At 39.7% G+C, this 18,760-nt stretch overlaps 1 protein-coding gene, 1 non-coding gene and 1 pseudogene across 7 annotated transcripts in view; all 3 read left to right on the forward strand.

The window, feature by feature from the left end:
- The window catches only part of FAM13A (family with sequence similarity 13 member A), a 273,179-nt gene that overhangs the window by 36,429 nt on the left and 217,990 nt on the right, over window positions 1-18,760 (forward strand). For 2 of the 6 annotated variants that reach the window (XM_070392801.1, XM_070392775.1), the window contains exons 2-3: window positions 1,431-1,620; window positions 10,852-11,061. In XM_070392801.1, the coding sequence (XP_070248902.1) occupies window positions 1,464-1,620; window positions 10,852-11,061 (367 nt within the window). In that variant the 5' untranslated portion in view covers window positions 1,431-1,463. Of the gene's footprint in view, window positions 1-1,266; window positions 1,621-10,851; window positions 11,062-18,760 lie in introns of those variants that run through there. The other 4 variants (XM_070392768.1, XM_070392784.1, XM_070392793.1 and 1 more) reach the window with 3 other exon arrangements.
- LOC139001435 (small nucleolar RNA SNORA48) lies at window positions 4,707-4,851 on the forward strand (annotated as a pseudogene).
- LOC138999880 (U6 spliceosomal RNA) lies at window positions 17,706-17,812 on the forward strand. The gene has a single exon (XR_011469469.1). It is a non-coding gene; the product is annotated as a U6 spliceosomal RNA (small nuclear RNA).

Here is an 18,760-nt window from a genome sequence, read left to right on the forward strand (position 1 = left end):
GGGCAGCCAGGCCAGCAGAGGGGAGCAGTTGAGGGCGACCAGGCCGGCAGTGGGGGGACGGCTGGGGGTGACCAGGCCAGCAGGGGGGGCAGTTAGGGGTGATCAGGCCGGCAGGCAGAGGCAGTTAGGGGTGATCAGGCTGACATGCAGGTGAGCAGTTAGGAGGCAGCGGTCCTGGATTGTGAGAGGGATCCTGGATTGGAGAGGGTGCAGGCTGGGCTGAGGGGACCTTCACCCCTCCCCCGCCGTGCACAGATTTCGTGCACCAGGCCTCTATTGTTACTATAATTATACACCAACTGCCCTATAACATTAATGTAAATCTAAATAAGGGAGAGGAACATGCACTTAGAATAGGATGAAACTCTTACTAGTTTTGTGACTTTTACCAAATTACTTAACACTCTGATCTTTGCTTCCTCAACTCTAAAATGGAAGTAATATTTCTACTTTTAGAATGCCACAGCTACATAATCTTTATAATACTTTCATTAGTTGCTACATTCATTCTTAAAAAGTGAGTTTCCTCCAATCTGCTATCTGTCCCCAAATAAAATTGTTTGCATTTTGCCATCTTTCTTCTCAGTGTGTAGACTTATAGATGCACATGCTTTTAAAAGATCACTTAGTTATATTAAACCATGTTAATATTTATCTCTTGTGACAGTTCCTTGGGGGACGAATTTCTACTAAGAGGAAAAAATACATTTGTAAGAATTTTTGTGTATTGGTAACTTGAATTAATTGAATGTAAATTGCATTTTATATTTATAATATGAACAGTCTTGCTGGAATTTTTAAAATCGTGACTACCTAAAATGATGCTGTTTCAGAGATGTGGCCTTTTGAACCTCAAAGAGAATTGAGTTGATTTTATGTAACTTAAAATATTGTTGAGCTCTTCACAGGTATAATCAAGTCAGGAGAATAAATGTTTACTCCACATTTTTATATTTTATATACATATCTATCCTAACATTGCAAATTAAAGCTACCTTAAAATAACATCTAGATAAATTTTTGTCTTTAAAAAACCTTTATTATTTCAGGATCTGCATGAAGTTTCAATGTTCGTATAAATGTTTTATTTACCTTTTAACCAGTCACAACCCTGTGTTACTGTAGTAATATATGTATCTTAGATACTGCACTGTATTGCTCCCTCCCTTAGCTACAGTTATGTTATGGCTTTAGGTTTCTCATTATTTTTCACTCCTTTTAACCGTGATGTCAGTGGTAACACTAAGCCATTTGTAACACTGAGCAACACATGAGAGATGTTAGAGATTTTGAGTGGGAGTAAAAATAAGTGAAGACTATTGCTATATGTTTTCAAACACTTACATTTTAATTCAGGTGTTTGTGTTGTAACCATGCAACCTCCTGTGGTAAAAATGACTGACTGCTCTTTTTTCTTACGCTCTTTTAAGCAAAGTAAAGCTACAGTTCGGCTGAAAGAAGACATGAAAAAGATAGTGGCAGTGCCACTAAGTGAGCAGAAGAATTCTACCTATAAGAAGTTATTTGGCGTCAGCCTCCAAGACCTTCAACAGCAGGGACTCACTGTGAATGGCATTCCAGCTATAGTGGGGAATATAGTGGAGTACTTGACGAAGAATGGTAAGTCAAGTCTTGTTTTAACTATGGTTTCCACAGTTCTCACATAAAACATTAAGTAGTTACTATGAACAATCACTTTAATTATTGAGGTTTCTAGTTTGGAATGATTTCTAGTTTTAAGTGCTGAAATACACTTTTCTGATACTAATAGTTCAATTGATAGTCAATACATTTTAAAGGAAGAGAGAACTCTTTTTGGTTTCTGTCAGCTGAGGTCAATCATGAATTCATTGGATACCTTGATTGCCTTCCTAAAAAAGTAGTATGTGTAGCCTACTTTGAGGTGTTACTTACTTTTGAAGTGATAAAATTAAGCATGTAAAACCATTGAAGAGTAACATAGTACATTGCATGATAAAAAGATAAATTATATCTCTTCATTTTTGAAAGCTATTTTGCCTTATGGTTATAATTTTATTTAAAACCTGGATAATTTGAAAAAATTATTTCATGTTCCCTACATGCTTTCAAGCTACAGCAGTATGATAAGAGAATGGCCAACTATATAATAAATATCAATACACTCTAAAAGATTTGGGAGGGAAATATTCCAAGGGAGAACTTGGAATATTCATCATTTTCTATACTGAAAAAGCCTTTCTGTACAAAACTAGACTAATTACAGAATAGAGTTTAAAATTTTGGAGGAGTTTTAAAAGTTAACTTGAAAGTTCAAAGAATTTCTGAACTTTTGCAGTTTGCTTCAGCCCCCATATCTTCCCATGATTACAAGGCCACTCCCCCTGCAAAGAAGAACCCTTCATTGCAAATGCTTGAGAAGCACCTTGCATTTGTTCTTCTATAACAGTGGTTCTCAACCTTGGCTGCACATTAGAATCACCAGGGAATCTTTTTAAAATCCTGATTTCTGGGCCTCATCCTCCAGAAATTCTGTTTCTTTATTATGGGGTGGGGCCACTTCTTACAGTGTACCATTGAAATCTTCCATTTTGTTTTTTTTATTGTAGCTGTATTGCTTTTTATTTCCTCTTTATTCTCACATAAGTTGTTCATTTTCTCATCCATCCGCTTTATGAACTGTATGGCCCTTATTCTGAATTCTTTTTCTGACATATTGCATTCTTTCATTTCATTTAGTTCCTTTTAAAAAAGTGTTGTCTCCTTTTCTTTCCTTTGGGCGTTGTTTCTTTGTCTCCCCATTTTTACTCTCTCTTTCTGGCCCTGGACTCACTGCTTGGGGTCTCAGGGGTTGAAGCCCGTAGCAGTCCAATGGTGCTGGACTTGCTAGCCCCAGGGGCTGGGTCTGCCTTGAGTTTCACACCTTTATTGCCTCAGCTCTGAATTGTACACCCTTCTCACATGGTTCTGGTCCCTCATTTATCCGTTTCTCAGGGTTGGCGAGGGCACGTACACAGTTCTCTGGCGTACGACTCTCTGTGAAGCCTCTGGCATGCATTTTGCAGATCCAGCTGCTAAGGCTGGATGGTACCCTGGGTCCCTCTGGCAGTGCACTTGGCAGTGTGGTCCTGTGACCTCTGGCTGAGCACACCAGGTCACACCAGCAGCTCTGACCCGGGCTGGGGGTAGGGTGTGCTCCAGGTGACAGCTCTGTCTGTGCTGGGTGCAGAGCACACACAGACCAAAGGTTTTGTCTGGGCTGGGGCGTAGCACACACTGGGCTGTGGCTGTGACTGTGCGGGGTGCAGGGTGCTCACCAGCTGAAGCTTCTGTTTGTGCTGGTATCAGAGCACCACTGGCCCAAGGCTCTGTCTGTGCCGGGGGCGTAGCACACACTGGGCTGCGGCTCTGTCTGTGTGGGGTGCGGGGTGCGTACCAGCCAAAAGGTCTGTCTGTGCTGATGGAGCGCGCTCTGTCTGTGCCAGGGGTAGGGTGCTCGCTGGGCAAGGGCTCTGTGTGGGCAGGGGTGTAACACGCACCCGGCTGCGGTTCTGCATTGGGCTCAGTCACGGAGTGGGGAGTGGGGTGCCCGTGGCTTGCACTCACAGCACGGGGACCTGAAGCACAGGATCCTGGAACACTGGGTCTGGGCTCTGGCTAGGAGGCACAGCTCAGCGGTCTCTCTTGTGCGGTGCGCTCTCACTGCACACATCTAGGACCCACGTCATGGCACTGCACTGCTCACTGTGATTCCATGTGGCTTATAGATGGCAAGCAGCTCCTTGCACAGGTTCAGGGGTGCTGTCCGAGGTTGGTCTGGATGTTGGTGTTGCAGCACTCCTGGCCTCCGTTGCTCCCCTCTTCAAGATGGTGTGGGTTCTCTGTCAAAGCCAAGCTGCCCTGGCAGTGCCCACGGTGGCAGCTGGGATTCCCCTTTTAGAAGAGCTCTATCTGCCAGTCCCTGGAACTCCTGAGATAGCTATCTGTCCCTCCCTCACCCACACACATCCACAGACACCTCCCTCACTTCTTTACTGTGTCACACTCTCTTCCTACCTCCAGTCCTGTGGGCCACCATGTTTGGGCACTGATTCTTGCCCGTCTTTTGCTGTCTACAAAGATTCAGTGACTTAAAAAAACTTTTTGGCATATATGGAAATTTCTTTACACTTACATTTTATTATTTTCTTTGGCAACGTGGCTTATTCTTTTTTAGTGTGTCATTTCAAGCACTGTGAGTGTTCTCATAGACCAGTTGTCGGCAAACTCATTAGTCAACAGAGCCAAATATCAACAGTACAACAATTGAAATTTCTTTTGAGAGCCAAATTTTTTAAACTTAAACTATATAGGTAGGTACATTGTTATTAACTTAATTAGGGTACTCCTAAGGCTTAGGAAGAGCCACACTCAAAGGGCCAAAGAGCCGCAAGTGGCTTGCGAGCCGCAGTTTGCCGACCACGGTCATAGACTAACTTTCTAGAAGTGGACTTCTGGGTCAAAGGATATATGTATTTATATCTAACTCTAGAAGAGTTGAACCAGTTTATATTCACATCATCAAAATAAGAAAATTTGGGTAAAATTTGAATTAGAGATTGGTTTTCTTCTTCCCCTTAGCTTGTTCTTAGTTACTCTCTAATAGGGTATGTTCAGGTCATTCAAACTAAATGTTTTAGTGGGCAAAATCAGTCATTATTAAGTAGGGATGTGAAATAGAATCACTAACCCCCTGGCAATGGGCAAGGAGACACCTGATTGGTGGTGTTGCTCTTATATCAGTCAGGGGCAAAGCAGATGTACAGTCCTTAGTTCATCCTAGCTTGATGCCTGTGTCAATGGCCAGAGCTGTTTCATGCCTGAGGCACATAAAAAAAAAAAAAAAAGAAAAGAAATAGAATCACTAGTGGAATCTTTTGCATGGGCGGTACCTCTGGTCTACTGAATCAGAATCTTGGCTGGCAAGCTAGGGGAGGTTATCTACCCATCATTTCAAAAGGTTGTATAGTTCATTAATACTTAGACAACCAGGAGCCCCTTATTCCTTTGAAATTATCATGTTAGTAAACCAAAGAGCCTGTGTAAGTTTGAAGGGTGGTATACGTTTGAGGGCAAGATACTTCTAGTGGTTTTATTAATTATTTTGTAGCTTTTTTCAAGTCAGCAAGTACTCATTATACAGTGGTGAGTAGGCACTCTATCAGGTATGGGATATAGGGAGATTAGTCATAGTAATTTAACCAATGGTAGATGCTGTAGTCATAGTTTGTTGTTTAAGTACAGACATTTAACAACTTGACACAAGGGGAACTCTTACTATAAAGGAATTTGGGACAGAAGAGGTTTATTAAGGCCTATATCAAACAAACTTTTTTACTTTAAAAAATACATTTTTCTTTTTTTTAGATTCAAAGGAAAATCTTATGAGGTATATCATCTTTAGACTATTTAAAAATAACTAGTCTTGCTGACAGTGTTACTAGATGCCTTCTCTTTAGCATGAAGACACTGTATGATGACATTTTAAGTAGTGTAGGATTCTGCACTCACCACCAGATGTCAGGATATGCTTATATATTGTTATACTGTTTTCTGGGCCAAAGTGTTCCAATTAGGCAAATTCTGACTTCTGGCATGTTTAGTTTCTAATGATGATATAGTCACACTATTTTGTAATAAATATTTCAATACCAAAAAGTAGTTGTCAGTGGTGTAGATGTTAATTAGGTTGTATGATCATTATTAAATTGATGTTCCATGATGCTTAATCCATATCTCCTGAAATCAAATCTAACAAAATTTCAGAAATGTATGAGAATAATGCCAGTAAGCCTTCTAGATACCTCATCCTTCTGAACATTTCAGTTGTGATTGTCATTTCCTAAAAATTTAGAGTAGGGAAATTTAGAGATTATTTAGTCTGGTAAGCCTTATATAGGCATTACATATAAGTTCAAAAGGGGTTTTAAAAAACTGTTTTGTCCCGTCCCCACCCCCACCCCCACCCCCTCCAGAGTGAATATAGCCATGACCAGGGGTAAACTTCTCCTGCTTGAAAATTACTAAATATTCTAAGAGTTGTTTGGGTGAGAGATGTTCCTGAGGGAAAGAGTTGTGCAAATAAATAGAATAGAGACAGAAAGGAATGGTTGAGAAGCATTTTAACTTAGATTCCTTCCATTTATAACTTATCTCCACTAGTAAGGTCTGTGGGACCAGGAACCTTGAAAACCAAGGCCAGTTCATGGAAGTGGGTGGTTATTTTGGAGTAACTGGAAGTATATTTATCTGAGGGAAGGGTCACAAAACCTTGTTGGAAGAGAAAACCTAAGGTCTGTGAAATCTGACCCAAGGGGCATTCGCTAGGCCAAAAATAAGCTTAGGAGCTGGGTAGATACAGGACTATGATGCAGAATTCTAAATTTTCAAGATTTGGGCCTTGACCAGGAATTGGGTTCTCCTTTATTGAGTGCTCTGCTTGGTGCCAGTATACATTTCTGTGTTACAGATGAAGCTTTGTGGAGTATAGGAAACAGACCTGGAAAGCTTTAAAAATGACATGCTAAAGTCTTCCAATAGTAACTGATATTCTGCAGCATTAACTAATATGATGTGCCATTCCTTTTGTCTGATACTGAATAATAGATTATCCTCAAACATAGCAGAGTAAAACAACAATGTTTATTGCCTCACGGGAATAAACATTGGTCATGAATTCTGGCACAGCTGTTTCTTTTATCATAGGGTCTCTTCTAAGGCTGAAGTTGTGGTGTTGGCTGAAGCTACAGGCTTATCAGGACTTGACTGGGGAAATGTTCACTTCCAAGCTCACTTACATGGCTGTTGGCAGGATTCAGTTCCTTGTGGGCTATAGACCTGAGGCTTTCAGGTCCTCCTCGCTGGCTATTGTCCAGAAACTGCCCTTAGTTCCTTGCCACATGGACCTCTCCTTAAGGCAGCTAACAAAATAAATAGCAGCAATTCATCAGAGTGAGCAAGTAAGAAGAGCCGGGGGGGGGGGGTGGGGGGTGGGGGGGGGGGGAGGAGGAAACACAAGCAAGCAAGATGGACACCGTAAGTCTTTATAACCTAAATTCAGAAATGAGATTAGAACCTAATCACGTTGCTTTGCTATATTGTGTTGGTTAAAAGCAAATTACTAGGTCCAGCCCACACTCAAGGGGTGGAGATTACCCATGGATGTGGATACCAAGTGGTGGGGATCATTGGGGCCATTTGAGAAGCTGCATACCACACAGAGTGACCGGTATCTCCTCTGATTATGCCTTGGCCATACTGGTTGTTAAAATTTTTAACATCATCTCTGGTTTCACAAATTTTTGTAAAACTTGGAGCTAAAATTCATATCATCTTTTGATATTTACGTTCTTCAGAACAAAATAATATGTATGTAAATACAAAAATATAAACATCTCACTAGACTTCAAATTCCATAAAGATAATGGCAGTGTTTTTTCTTTCTAAGAGTTGATTTCTTTAGTACCTAACCTAGTGCAAAGTACTCATTAATACATAAAGGGTTCAGAAAATGTGTATGAAATTACAAAGAAATTAGCATCCTTTTTCTCCCCTCCACTCCACTCCCCTCCATTCCCCTCAGTTATGTTTTGTTTTTTATTTTTGTAACACGAAGGGAGAAAGGCAAAGGAAAAGGACCCAACTATATCCCACAACAGCTTCTGAGGTTCATGTGGAATTGTTTTGAAAAGACAATTTCAGGTCTGTTTCAGGAAAACTAAGTGCAAAGACCTTAAAATGAAAACTCCCATCTGTTTGTCACGCAGGGATCCAATAAGAGATACAAAACAAACCTGTTTGGAAAATGCCCCTTTAACACAGGGGGGGGACTCTAAAGAGCCTTTTTCTTTAGAAAGAACAAAACAGAAAGAAATATCAGAGGCAGGGAATATGGCGGCTGGCAGGATGGCAGTGAGGAAGAGAGTATGAGTGAGTGAGGGAGCGAAAGGGGAGTGTGTGGACATGTAGGGTGTGTGTGTGTGTGAGAGAGAGAGAGTTAGGGATAGCTAGATCCTTCAGGACTTCTGGGGGCTGGTGAAATCACTCCCTGAGGGGCCGGCTCTGACAGAAACCACACCATCTTGAAGAGGTCCAGCCTCACCACCACCCAGACTGGCCTCAGACACCACCCCAGACCCTACAGGCACTCTGACCAAAGACCTGCTACCTCAGCTGCAGACCCACGGACACCAGGACTGCAGCCTCCCTGGACGTGGGCTCCTGTGGGTCCCAGAGTATGTCCCCCACCCACCAGACCACTGCGTAGTTCCTGGGCACTGTGCGTCCCACTGGCCAGCCTCAGACTGCACTCACTGCCTGCCAAACCTGCAGCATTGGCCCCAGGCACTGCACGTCTTGGTGCCTGGACCCTTCGTGAGAGCAAAAATGGGGAGATAAAGAAACAGCCTCCAAATGAAAAAAAAAGAGGACTCGTGAGAAGGGGAACTAAATGAAACAGAGGCGTGCAATATGTCAGAAAAAGAATTCAGACCAGGGGTCATACAGTTCCTAAACCAGCTGGATGAGAAAACCAACAACTTATGTAAGAATTAAGAGGAAATAAAAAGCAATACAGCTACAATAAAACCATGATGGAAGGTTTCAACTATAAGAAGTAGACTATAAGAAGCAGAGTACCGAATTAGTGAATTAGAAGATAGGGCAGAAAAACACACCCAATCCAAGCAGCAATTGGAGAAAAAAATTAGAAAGCAGGAAGAGAGCCTAAGGGAGCTTTGGGACAACATGAAACAAAGTAACATACAGATAAGAAGGGTGCCAGAATGACAAGAAGAGGAGCAAGGATTAGGAAGCCTATTTGAAGAAATAATGACAGAATACTTCCCTGATTTGGGGAAGAAAAAAGTCACACAAGAACAGATAGTCCCAAACAAGATGAACCCAAAAAGACACACACCAAGACACATCTTAATTACAATGGCAAATATTAACGACAAAGAGAGAATCATAAAGTCTGCAAGAGAGAAACAGAGAGTTAACCTACAAAGGATCTCCCATTAGATTATCAAATGATTTCTCAACAGAAACACATCAGGCCAGAAGGGAATGGAATGAAGTATACAAAGTGATGCAAAGCAAAGGACTGCATCCAAAAATACTCTATCCTGCAAGGCTATCATTCAAAGTTGCAGACTCGACTCCTAGTGTGGGGACATGCGGGAGGCTGCTGGTGGATGATTCTCTCTCATCACTCATGTTTCTATCTCTCCCTCTCTGAAATCAATAAAATATATTTTAACAAAAACAAAAAGAGCAAGACAGTTTAACAGGTAAGAGAAAGAAGTAAGGGCTGATATAAACAAACTCTTCCATCTAAATAATTATAATAGGAGTTAATGCTATGTCATTGCTCAAGTTCACAACTGGGTTCTCAAAGAAGAGTGGCAAGTTGAGTCCTTGAGTTACTCTTTCTTAGAATGATTGCTTCTGACACTTCTCACATTCCTTCATGGTCTGACTCACTTGTTTAAGTGGTGTGTCATCTCCTCAAATGCAGCACACTGAGCTGAAAGTCATCATCTCCTGCCTAAACTAGCCATCGTCCCTTACCCCACTTAGCCTTGTTCTTGACAGTGCTTTTCTTTCTGGATTTCTTGTTTTCAAACCCTACCTTTCAACTCCTACTCTTCCTTACTTCCCTTTTGTGCTAAGTTACCAAATCACCTTTATACTCTACTTTTCACTTCCTTCCCACCATACGTTCTGTCTGATTGCCTGACCGTTGAATATGCTTTCCAGAAGGCAAGTTCTCTGCCCTCTGCATTCCCTACTTGTTCGCTAGGAGGTCTTTCTGAAACCTTGATTACATCGTCTTCCCCTCCTGTGCTCCCCCACTCCCCACTTGAAAATGTGCTCCAGTGATAAAGTCTGCAGTCTTTAACTTGGCATTCATGGCCCTATCCCGTTTCTTCCACTTATTACCCCATCCCTGTTTGACCTAAACATTCCACATTTTTATCTGCCTATCTTTCTTTATTCTGTCCTGTCTCTGCTTCTTAATTCATATATTTGTTCTTTTTGTCAGGGATAAATCAAAGTTTTGTGTGTTCTGTTGCTTAATCCTTTTGGGACCCCCTTAAGAAAAAGAATACAAAATTAAAAATACTAAATTAGGGACAGAGCACTGGAAAGGACCCAAACAAATGAGGGACCCTGAAACTTAAACTACAGTAGTTTCACATCTGTCAGCCCTTCTATCTTGCCTATATTTTAGCCAAAAATTATGCAAAGGAGCCAAAGGTTTCCTCCATGAAGCTTTCGGTTGACCCCTGCCAAGACTAATATCACCTGCTAGCTGAAGGCAAGGATCTTGTCTTATACTACTTTATAGTCTCATAGAGTCTTATACCTTAAATTTAGTGATTATTAAAGAAATACTACTTCTTAATTAAATTATTACAAAAATAATCAAATAGAGTTGAGAAGTTTCTTTTTTTATTTTTTTTATGTTATTTTTTTTTTTTTAAATAGTTCTTCTCAAAATGCTAAGCTGTTATTGGGGCCCAGGGTAAGTTTCTGTTATGTACTATCTAAGATTATATGAATGAAATTTCTTTGTAGAACCGTATATGTTTTGTGGTTATATATGTTCTAACATCATTTTTAGAGGTCAGCTTTTATAACAGTTACGTATGCTCTTTTGTTGGTATGTTGTAGACATAAGATGTATTTTAGGAAAACATTTTTATAAAATTTGAAACTTGGTTATTATATAGTATTCAAAGAATCCTGTCCTGAGAGTTAATTATTTTTGTTGTTATTGTCCTTTTGAGCTTGTATCTGTAAGAGACCTCTATTTCCTCACTGTTCCAGGACTTACCCAGGAAGGCCTTTTTAGGGTGAATGGCAACATGAAGGTGGTGGAGCAGCTGCGCCTGAAGTTCGAGAGCGGCGTGCCCGTGGAGCTCCGGGAGGACGGCGATGTGTGTGCAGCGGCCAGTCTGTTAAAGCTCTTCCTGAGGGAGCTGCCCGAGAGTGTGATCCCCGCGGCCTTGCGTCCTCGGTTCCTTCAGCTCTTTCAGGGTTAGTGCAATAAATCCTTTCATCAATTAAACAATTTCATCTTCCAGTTAAAACTAAACTTTTAGCACTAGCCGGTTGGGCTCAGTGGATAAGATCTTTGGCCTGCAGACTGAAGGGTCCCGAGTTCAATTTTGGTCAAGGGCACATGCTTGGGTTGTGGGCTCGATCCCCAGTGTGGGGGGTGCATGTAGGAGGCAGCCAATCAATACTTCTCTCTCATCATTGATGTTTCTATCTCTCTCTCTTCTTCTCCCTTCCTCTCTGAAATCAATAAAAATATATTTTTTTTAAAAACGAAACTTTTAAATATTAACCATTTTAATTTCAAATATTTAAACTGGAAATATTAAAATGAGCTTTTACATATTTGTCATCTCTCTATAATCACCATCTTGCTATTTTACTCTAGGCCCCCATCTTCTACCCTAAAATAATACTAAACTGATTATGAATACCATTACTAAGTGGAATTCATAAGACTGTTGGTATAGGAATACTTCAGTAACATAATATTAAGAATGCCTTGGGGCCAAAGAATTCTTTTCTGATTAATGATTGCCATAGGAGTGAGAATACGACATTAAATCTGTGTAGGAAATAATAAGTGAATTGTATTTGGTTAGTGACCTTTGAAACTGACAGGTTACTTCTTTTTCTCATAAACAAAATTGAATCCTAAGATAATTGCATTAATTCTGTGAGGCAAAATTAATTTATGATTGTAGTATTAAGTAATTTTAAATGAAGAAACTTTTTTTTTATTCTCACCCATGGATGATTTTAGTGATTTTGAGAGAGAAAGGAAGAGAGAGAGAGAGAAACATCGATCGTCTACCTCCCATACTCACCCCTACCAAGGATCCAACCCACAACCAGGCACGTGCCCTGACCGGGAATCGAACTGGCAACCATTTGGTGCACGAATGACGCCCAGCCACCTGAGCCACACCGGCCAGGGCATAATTTTTTATTTTACTAGTATTCTCTCATTCCTTGAAAACCTCTGGGGCTAGATTTGAGATGTTTCATAAAGAAAGTATTAATGGAGTACCTGCTAGTTGTGTAAACTGCTAAGTAGAGGGAATAAGGTATCAGATTGTGTAACCTCTGTAAAAATAAACTTCTCTCTCTAATATGTCAGGTAGAAAATAAAGACTTACTCTTACTGAGGGCGCATCTCGTCACTCTAAAGCTGGAGGTGTCAATGCTCGTTACAGACTCACTGAAAGAAGTTACAGTATTCTCATCTCCCCTCTTCTGCTACACATTGATAGCTAATGAAATATTTTTGCTATAATTTCCTTAATAAAGACTACCCTGCTTTCATATTTGTCCTCATAATAACAGGTTAGTTTTCCAGATACTCTGTCACAACGCAATGCCAGATTTTTTTTTTTAATGTTATGGACCTTCAGATTATATCCTGTATAAAGGGCAAGCTGTCTCCAAATTGAATAGCTTAAAATTCTTAGATCAAGATCCTATTTTCCATGCTAAGGAGGATAGAATTCTGGAGCCTCCACAAAGTATTTTTCAGACCTTTGAGCTGACGAGAGTCTGGACGCTGCCCGAGCATCCCTGCTGTGGGGCAGCCTTTGGTTTTGTAGACAACGGGCCTTCTGTGGAAGAGCACATTTACATCGTCACTTTCTAACAGGAGCTGTCTGGTTTCTGAATCTGAGATGATTATGTTTTTAGAATATCTGCACACCAGGTATTTATCGAAAACTATCTGAAAGTTGATTTCTGTAAGAACGTTTTGCTCCTGTCACAGTCCTGATGTGGACAATTCCTAGTTAAGAGATTATCTTTTTCTGTTTTCATGTGAAACTTATCTCTGATTGCAAGGTCTCGCCTTCCTTAATTGAGGTTTTTAAAGTAATTATCTCAGTTTGGCTATATTCCATGCCTTGGATCCTTTATTCTTATCTTGGTGGGCCAGTAATATATGTTTTCTCTTTTTATAGCCTCAGGTGTGCTTGGGGAATAGATATGAGTTGCAAATAATAAAAAGACTTTAGGATAGGATTAATTTAATTTAGGATTAACTAGAAATCCCTTTATGTGAATGTTCCCTACTGAAAAATCTGTAATATAAGTGCAAATATTTCTATCCCATAATTGGATATGGAAGGACCACCCTGGCAAAGGGGGTTTGTCAGACTGTCATGAGTGGAAATTAATAAATTAGGAAGTTCTGAGACAAGGTTGAATTAGCACCAAGGAGAGCGGATGCAGACTATGCTTTGCCAAGCCCCAAAGCAGCTATTATTCTTCAGGAATTCAAATCTTTTCTATCTGTACCTAGGGTGGGGCCTTTACTTTTAAAGTGCGTCAGCCTGTCAGACCTGATCTTTTGTCCTGAAAGGAAGAAGCAGTCTTCCACTTTCTAGGAACCTTCTGTGTCTGACTAATGCTCCCTCTCTCCCTTCAGGTGAATTTGGGACTCAGCCCAAAGACTCATGCTATTAGCTTGGTAGGATCAGATGTATGCTCTTTGTGGGGTCTTTTTTTTTTTTTTTCTGTAATCTAATTTTTCTTTTATTATTTTTTATTTCAGGAAAAACAATTTTAAGTATAAATATTTATCTCAGCGATCCAGATGTTTTTGTGTGTTGGTTTTTTTAATTGATTTTTTAGAGAGGAAGGGAAAGAGATAGTTAGAAACATCAATGAGAGAGAAACATCAATCAGCTGCCTTCTGCACGCCCCCTACTGGGGATGTGCCCGCAACCAAGGTACATGCCCTTGACTGGAATCGAACCTGGGACCCTTGAGTCTGCAGGCCTATGCTCTGTCCACTGAGCCAAACCGGTTAGGTCCAGCTGTTTTTATTTAAGAAAAAAGAGAGATTCTGATGTGCCATCTAGACAATTGGTCAGTTAATACAAATAATGGAAATGAAGAGGGAAAGTTATTATGGGGCCATGATGAGTAAAATGAATGTCAGTGCTTAGGAGATGGGGGATTAAGGCTGAAGATGTGAATTTCGTAGTCATCCACATAAACTCAACAGTCTTCATACTTAGCATTTTGAATATTATAGCTGTAAAGAGATGACAGTAAGCTAATTTTATATCTCTTTCATCGTGCTTTAAGTGCCTATTCTGTGCCAAGATTTCGCTTAGATGATTTATGTATGTGTGGCTTCTACACCCATTACAGCTACTCCTACAAATACAGTTAACCTTCACCAAGGCAGGGTTAGGGACACATGTGTGCATGTTCTCCTAAAGTCTCTCCCTTCTTAGAGCACTACTTCTATGGCCTCAGGTAACCTTAATTGTCTTCTTATAGGCCCTATCTCCAAATACAGTCTCATTGGGGGTGAGTAGGGCTTTGACCTGTGAATTTTGTACGGACAGATTTCAGTGCATAACACTGGGCTTTTAAAAACGTATGACACACCTGACTGGCATGGCTCAGTGGTTGAGCATCGACCTATGAACCAGCAGGTCCCAGTTCCCGGTCAGTTCCGGGTTGCAAGCTCAATCCCCAGTATGGGCCATGCAGGAGGCAGCTGATCAATGGCTCTCTTTCATCTCATCCATTATGTTTCTATCTCTCCCTTCCTCTTTGAAATCAATAAAAATATTACAAAATATGTATCACAGTTTATAAAAAGAAAAATGTATCACAATTTGGTAAGTGTACAAGTGAAAATTAATTAGTAAAGAGCCTACAGTGGATGCTACTTAGGTGGTCTCTGGGATAGAAATTATTATTACAGAATTGATGTTTTGTCTTGGAAATCTTTAATGGCTAGCACAGCTAAAAGTAAAGAATGATTCTAAAATCCATGGGAAAAATTTTACTGGAGTGTGTTTTCTTAATTTGTATAGATAATTTTTTATGTTTTTCGTTTATGTTTTAACATTGATTCTCTTTGAGAATTTATTACTTGCAGTGACAGTAGATTACCACTGTTTAGTTTAATGTCTAGCAGATGTTTTATTTATATAGTTTAAAACCTAGCGAGTATTTTATTTATATAATCTCTTGATCCCAGCACCAGCCCTAATGTGATATAGGCCCCTTATTTCTTAGCAGATTTTCACTGATTCTCACTTTTTCAACTGGTACTTCACTATTGCCCTTAGCTGCCTCAGGTATCCAGGAATCCAGTGATACCCAGAGACTAAGCCTCAGCACTCCTACCTGATAATACAATTGCCCAAATGCATGTGTGGCGGTAAGCTCCCTAGAGACTGGCAGGCTTTGGAACAGTCTCTCCAGTCACTTGCATTCACTTCTAAACGTCTTTGAAATCTCATCTACTTCCGTCTTCTCTGCTGTTTTTGTTGCCCTTGGGTGCTTATGCTTTTTGAACATTATTTTATTGTCATTATAATGGAATCTTGGGAAGAACATGTGATCACTCCTTTAAATGGACATTCTCCTTTGCCTCCCCCTCCCCCATACTTGATTTTAAATGGAACAGAATTTTATAATAGCTGTGCAAACAATATGTGAGAATAAAGTGCTGTGAGTTTTAGTTTATGAGCGTTTGATAATTTAAACAGCAACTGTTTTTCTGAAGAAAAGCACCCTGATAGTAGGGCCATTTTAATGAGTACTGTGTCTAATTGTAAAGAAATCTAATTTAATAAGCTGACTTGTGCTTGAGTCTTGAGTTCTGCTTTTTTCATTATCTGAGGAATTCACTCAGAAAGTTTGAGTCAAGCTTGTCTTTTATCCATACTGCATATCATGGTGACACTTGCATTGCTTGCAATCAGCTGAGTGTTTTTTACCTTGCAGATGTTGGCTAGTTATAATACTAGTTACGTCATCACTCTTTGGATAGGATGAGCTCCATGGGAAGTACATGACATTTTTCCTCCCCTAAGTTAATTCCTTCTTACTGAGAAGTTCCTTTTCTTTTGAAATTATTCAACCTTCACAAATTTCTGTGTCTATGAAAAACAATCATATTAAACTCCAAGTTTAAGCCCTTTCATTTTCAGTTTGTGCCTTTTAGGCATTTTATAAGCAATAACAAGTATATAAACGATTCTTTACTTCTGGATAAAAATCTAAATGTAGAAAAGAATTAAAAGGTTGCCACTGGCATATCTGCCCACGGTGCAGTCATTTAGATTGTGAAACCTGCACTGGAATGAGTTGCAGATGTGGTGCCAGGAAGCCCAGGTGTCCACATGTGACTCCATACATTGTGATGACATTCCAGTTGGTTCTGCTCCCTTCAGTTCCACGTGACAGGAAAAACCTTACTTGTGTTTATGATACCCTGTGATCTCTAAGATTGTATATCCTGATAACTAGATGACCTTTTCTGTACAGAGCACATATATAAATCTTTTTTTTTTCCTCTGATGCTATGAGATAGTTATAAGTAATGAGTGGGATTATGCAAATTCTGAATGAGAAGCCTTGGCTAAGCAAAATTCTGCATTAGAGCTGCTCTTGAAGTATGTGTGCGTGTGTGCATATAAATTTGTTGAAGTCTTTCATCTACTGTCCTCTATTCAGTTCTCTTTATTCTTGACAGATTATACCTTTACAATTATTTTATTGTCATTTTAGTGAGTCATTAGGAGAAAAGTAGATAAACTTATCTTTAGCTGTAACTTCTCTGACTTTTTTTTCCCTATACTTGATTTTAAAGCCAACAGAATTTCTTTTAAGAGGTTTATTGAGATATAATTTATACATCATAAAATTGACCCATAAAGTATATGGTTTAGTGATTCTTAGTGTATTCACAGAGTGCAATTATCACCACATCTGGTTTTAGAACATTTTTATCATTTCAAACTGGAAGTGTATTAGCAGACACTCCCCATTCCTTCCTCAACCTCCCCGCTGCCCCTCCACTTCCCCCAGCCCTAGGCAGTCTGTCTATATAGATTGCCTATTATGGACATTTCCTATAAATGAATCACACACCATGTGGTTTTCTTGTGACTGGCTTCTTTCACTTAGTATAAGTTACAAGGTCCATTCTTGTTGGGACATAGATCAGCACTTCCTTCCTTTTTATGGCTGGTTAATATCCCCTTGCATGACTGTACCACACTTTTGTTATCCATTCATTCATTGATAGACTTTGGGCCTTTTTCACCTTTTGGCTATTATGAATAATGCTGTTATGAGCACATATTTACATGGTCTTATATGGGCATAACCTTTTGACTAGCTGTGCTGTTATGAACACTTATCTACAAGTTCTTATGTGGGTATGTGCTTTCATTTCTCTTGAGTAACTGCCTAGGAGTGGATTTGCTGGGTCAAATGGTAACTTTATGTTTAACATTTAAGGAACAATTTTCCCACGTAATTGAACTATTATACATTCCCATCAGTAATGAATGAGAGTTTTAATTTCTCTACATCCCGCCAACACCTGTTGTTATCTGTATATTTTATTTTAGGCAATAGAATTTTGTAGTAGCAGGAAGATTATGGGCCTGCAGAGGAGGAAGGGAGAGGAGACTAAGCCCCTTCAAGGCCAAGAGATAAGGTCTGTTAGATTTTTGGAATTAATTGTTATGAACTAGGTGAAATCCTCAGTAAATTCTGCATTTTTCACTCATGCTTTTATGTGAGGAATATCTTATTTGGATTGAGCTGAAAGAGAGTACAGCCAACAAATGAATTATTTTTTAAAAAATATGCAACTTGTGCTCCCTTCGGCAGCACATATACTAAAATTGGAAAGATACAGAGAAGATTAACATGAACCCTGTGCAAGGATGACATGCAAATTTGTGAAGTATTCCATATTTTTTTTTAAAAAAAAGGTATCCAACTTGTATTTATAGAAGGTCAATTCACTTAAAAGAAATATTGAAAATTTGCTTAAAGAATATCAAATTGAAAGTATGTCAAATGATTAGCTTGTTGGTCACGCATAAATCTGTCCTAATTCCATTCAGCTGCATTGTAAACACCTACTTTTCTGAACCTATGGACATATTCAATTTTTGCATTGAGTCCATAAATAAATTTGAAGACTTAAGGGAGAAAGAAGAGACCTTCAAAATAGACTTAAATAACTCTGGGCTTCATGGTTTAACTCAAAGGGCACCAACTCAATCCACTTACAGCTTGAGCAGTGTCAGCTGAATCTCGAGGGAAGGATAAGTGGTGATATTTTCCCTATTAACTACTTAGTAAGTAGTGTGTCACTCCCCCCCACCCACCACACACACACTTAATATAGCACTAGATTCATAGGGAAAGCCAAGAAGCTAAGTTTTATTTAGCTGGGATAGTGCCTTATTGCTCAAGATTAGCATGTTATATATTCTGAGGCTCCCCTTTCTGTGTGCTGTGGTGGTTTTTCCTGTTCTCCTGTGTACTAGCATCCCATATAAACACGTTCTTCACCTGTTAAATGCTTGTCTAACAGCTACTAACCTATATTTGATCTTTCAGTTTGGAAATTTAGATAGACTATTTTATATGTTTCTTATATTTTTATCTGTGCCACCTGTTTCCCCTGACAAGCATGCAGCTCTCAGTAAATGCCCTCAGAACAGATTAGCTGACCTACTATTTACGTATCATCAGGAGTTAGTTTTTGTTATAGGACTGAAATGTAAAGCCTCACTAATTCTCTGTTCGGCCTGCAGGCCTTTGCCTACATGTTACTTGGAGCAAATACTAATTGTGTGGGTCAGCATGCAGGTTCATTCTGGGAGCAGGAGTTAAGTGTGGATCCTGGCTAATTTAG

Source organism: Myotis yumanensis, unplaced genomic scaffold (assembly GCF_028538775.1).
Source record: "Myotis yumanensis isolate MYYU_CA2020_CCGP unplaced genomic scaffold, mMyoYum1.0.hap1 SCAF_1, whole genome shotgun sequence".
NCBI lineage: Eukaryota > Metazoa > Chordata > Mammalia > Chiroptera > Vespertilionidae > Myotis > Myotis yumanensis.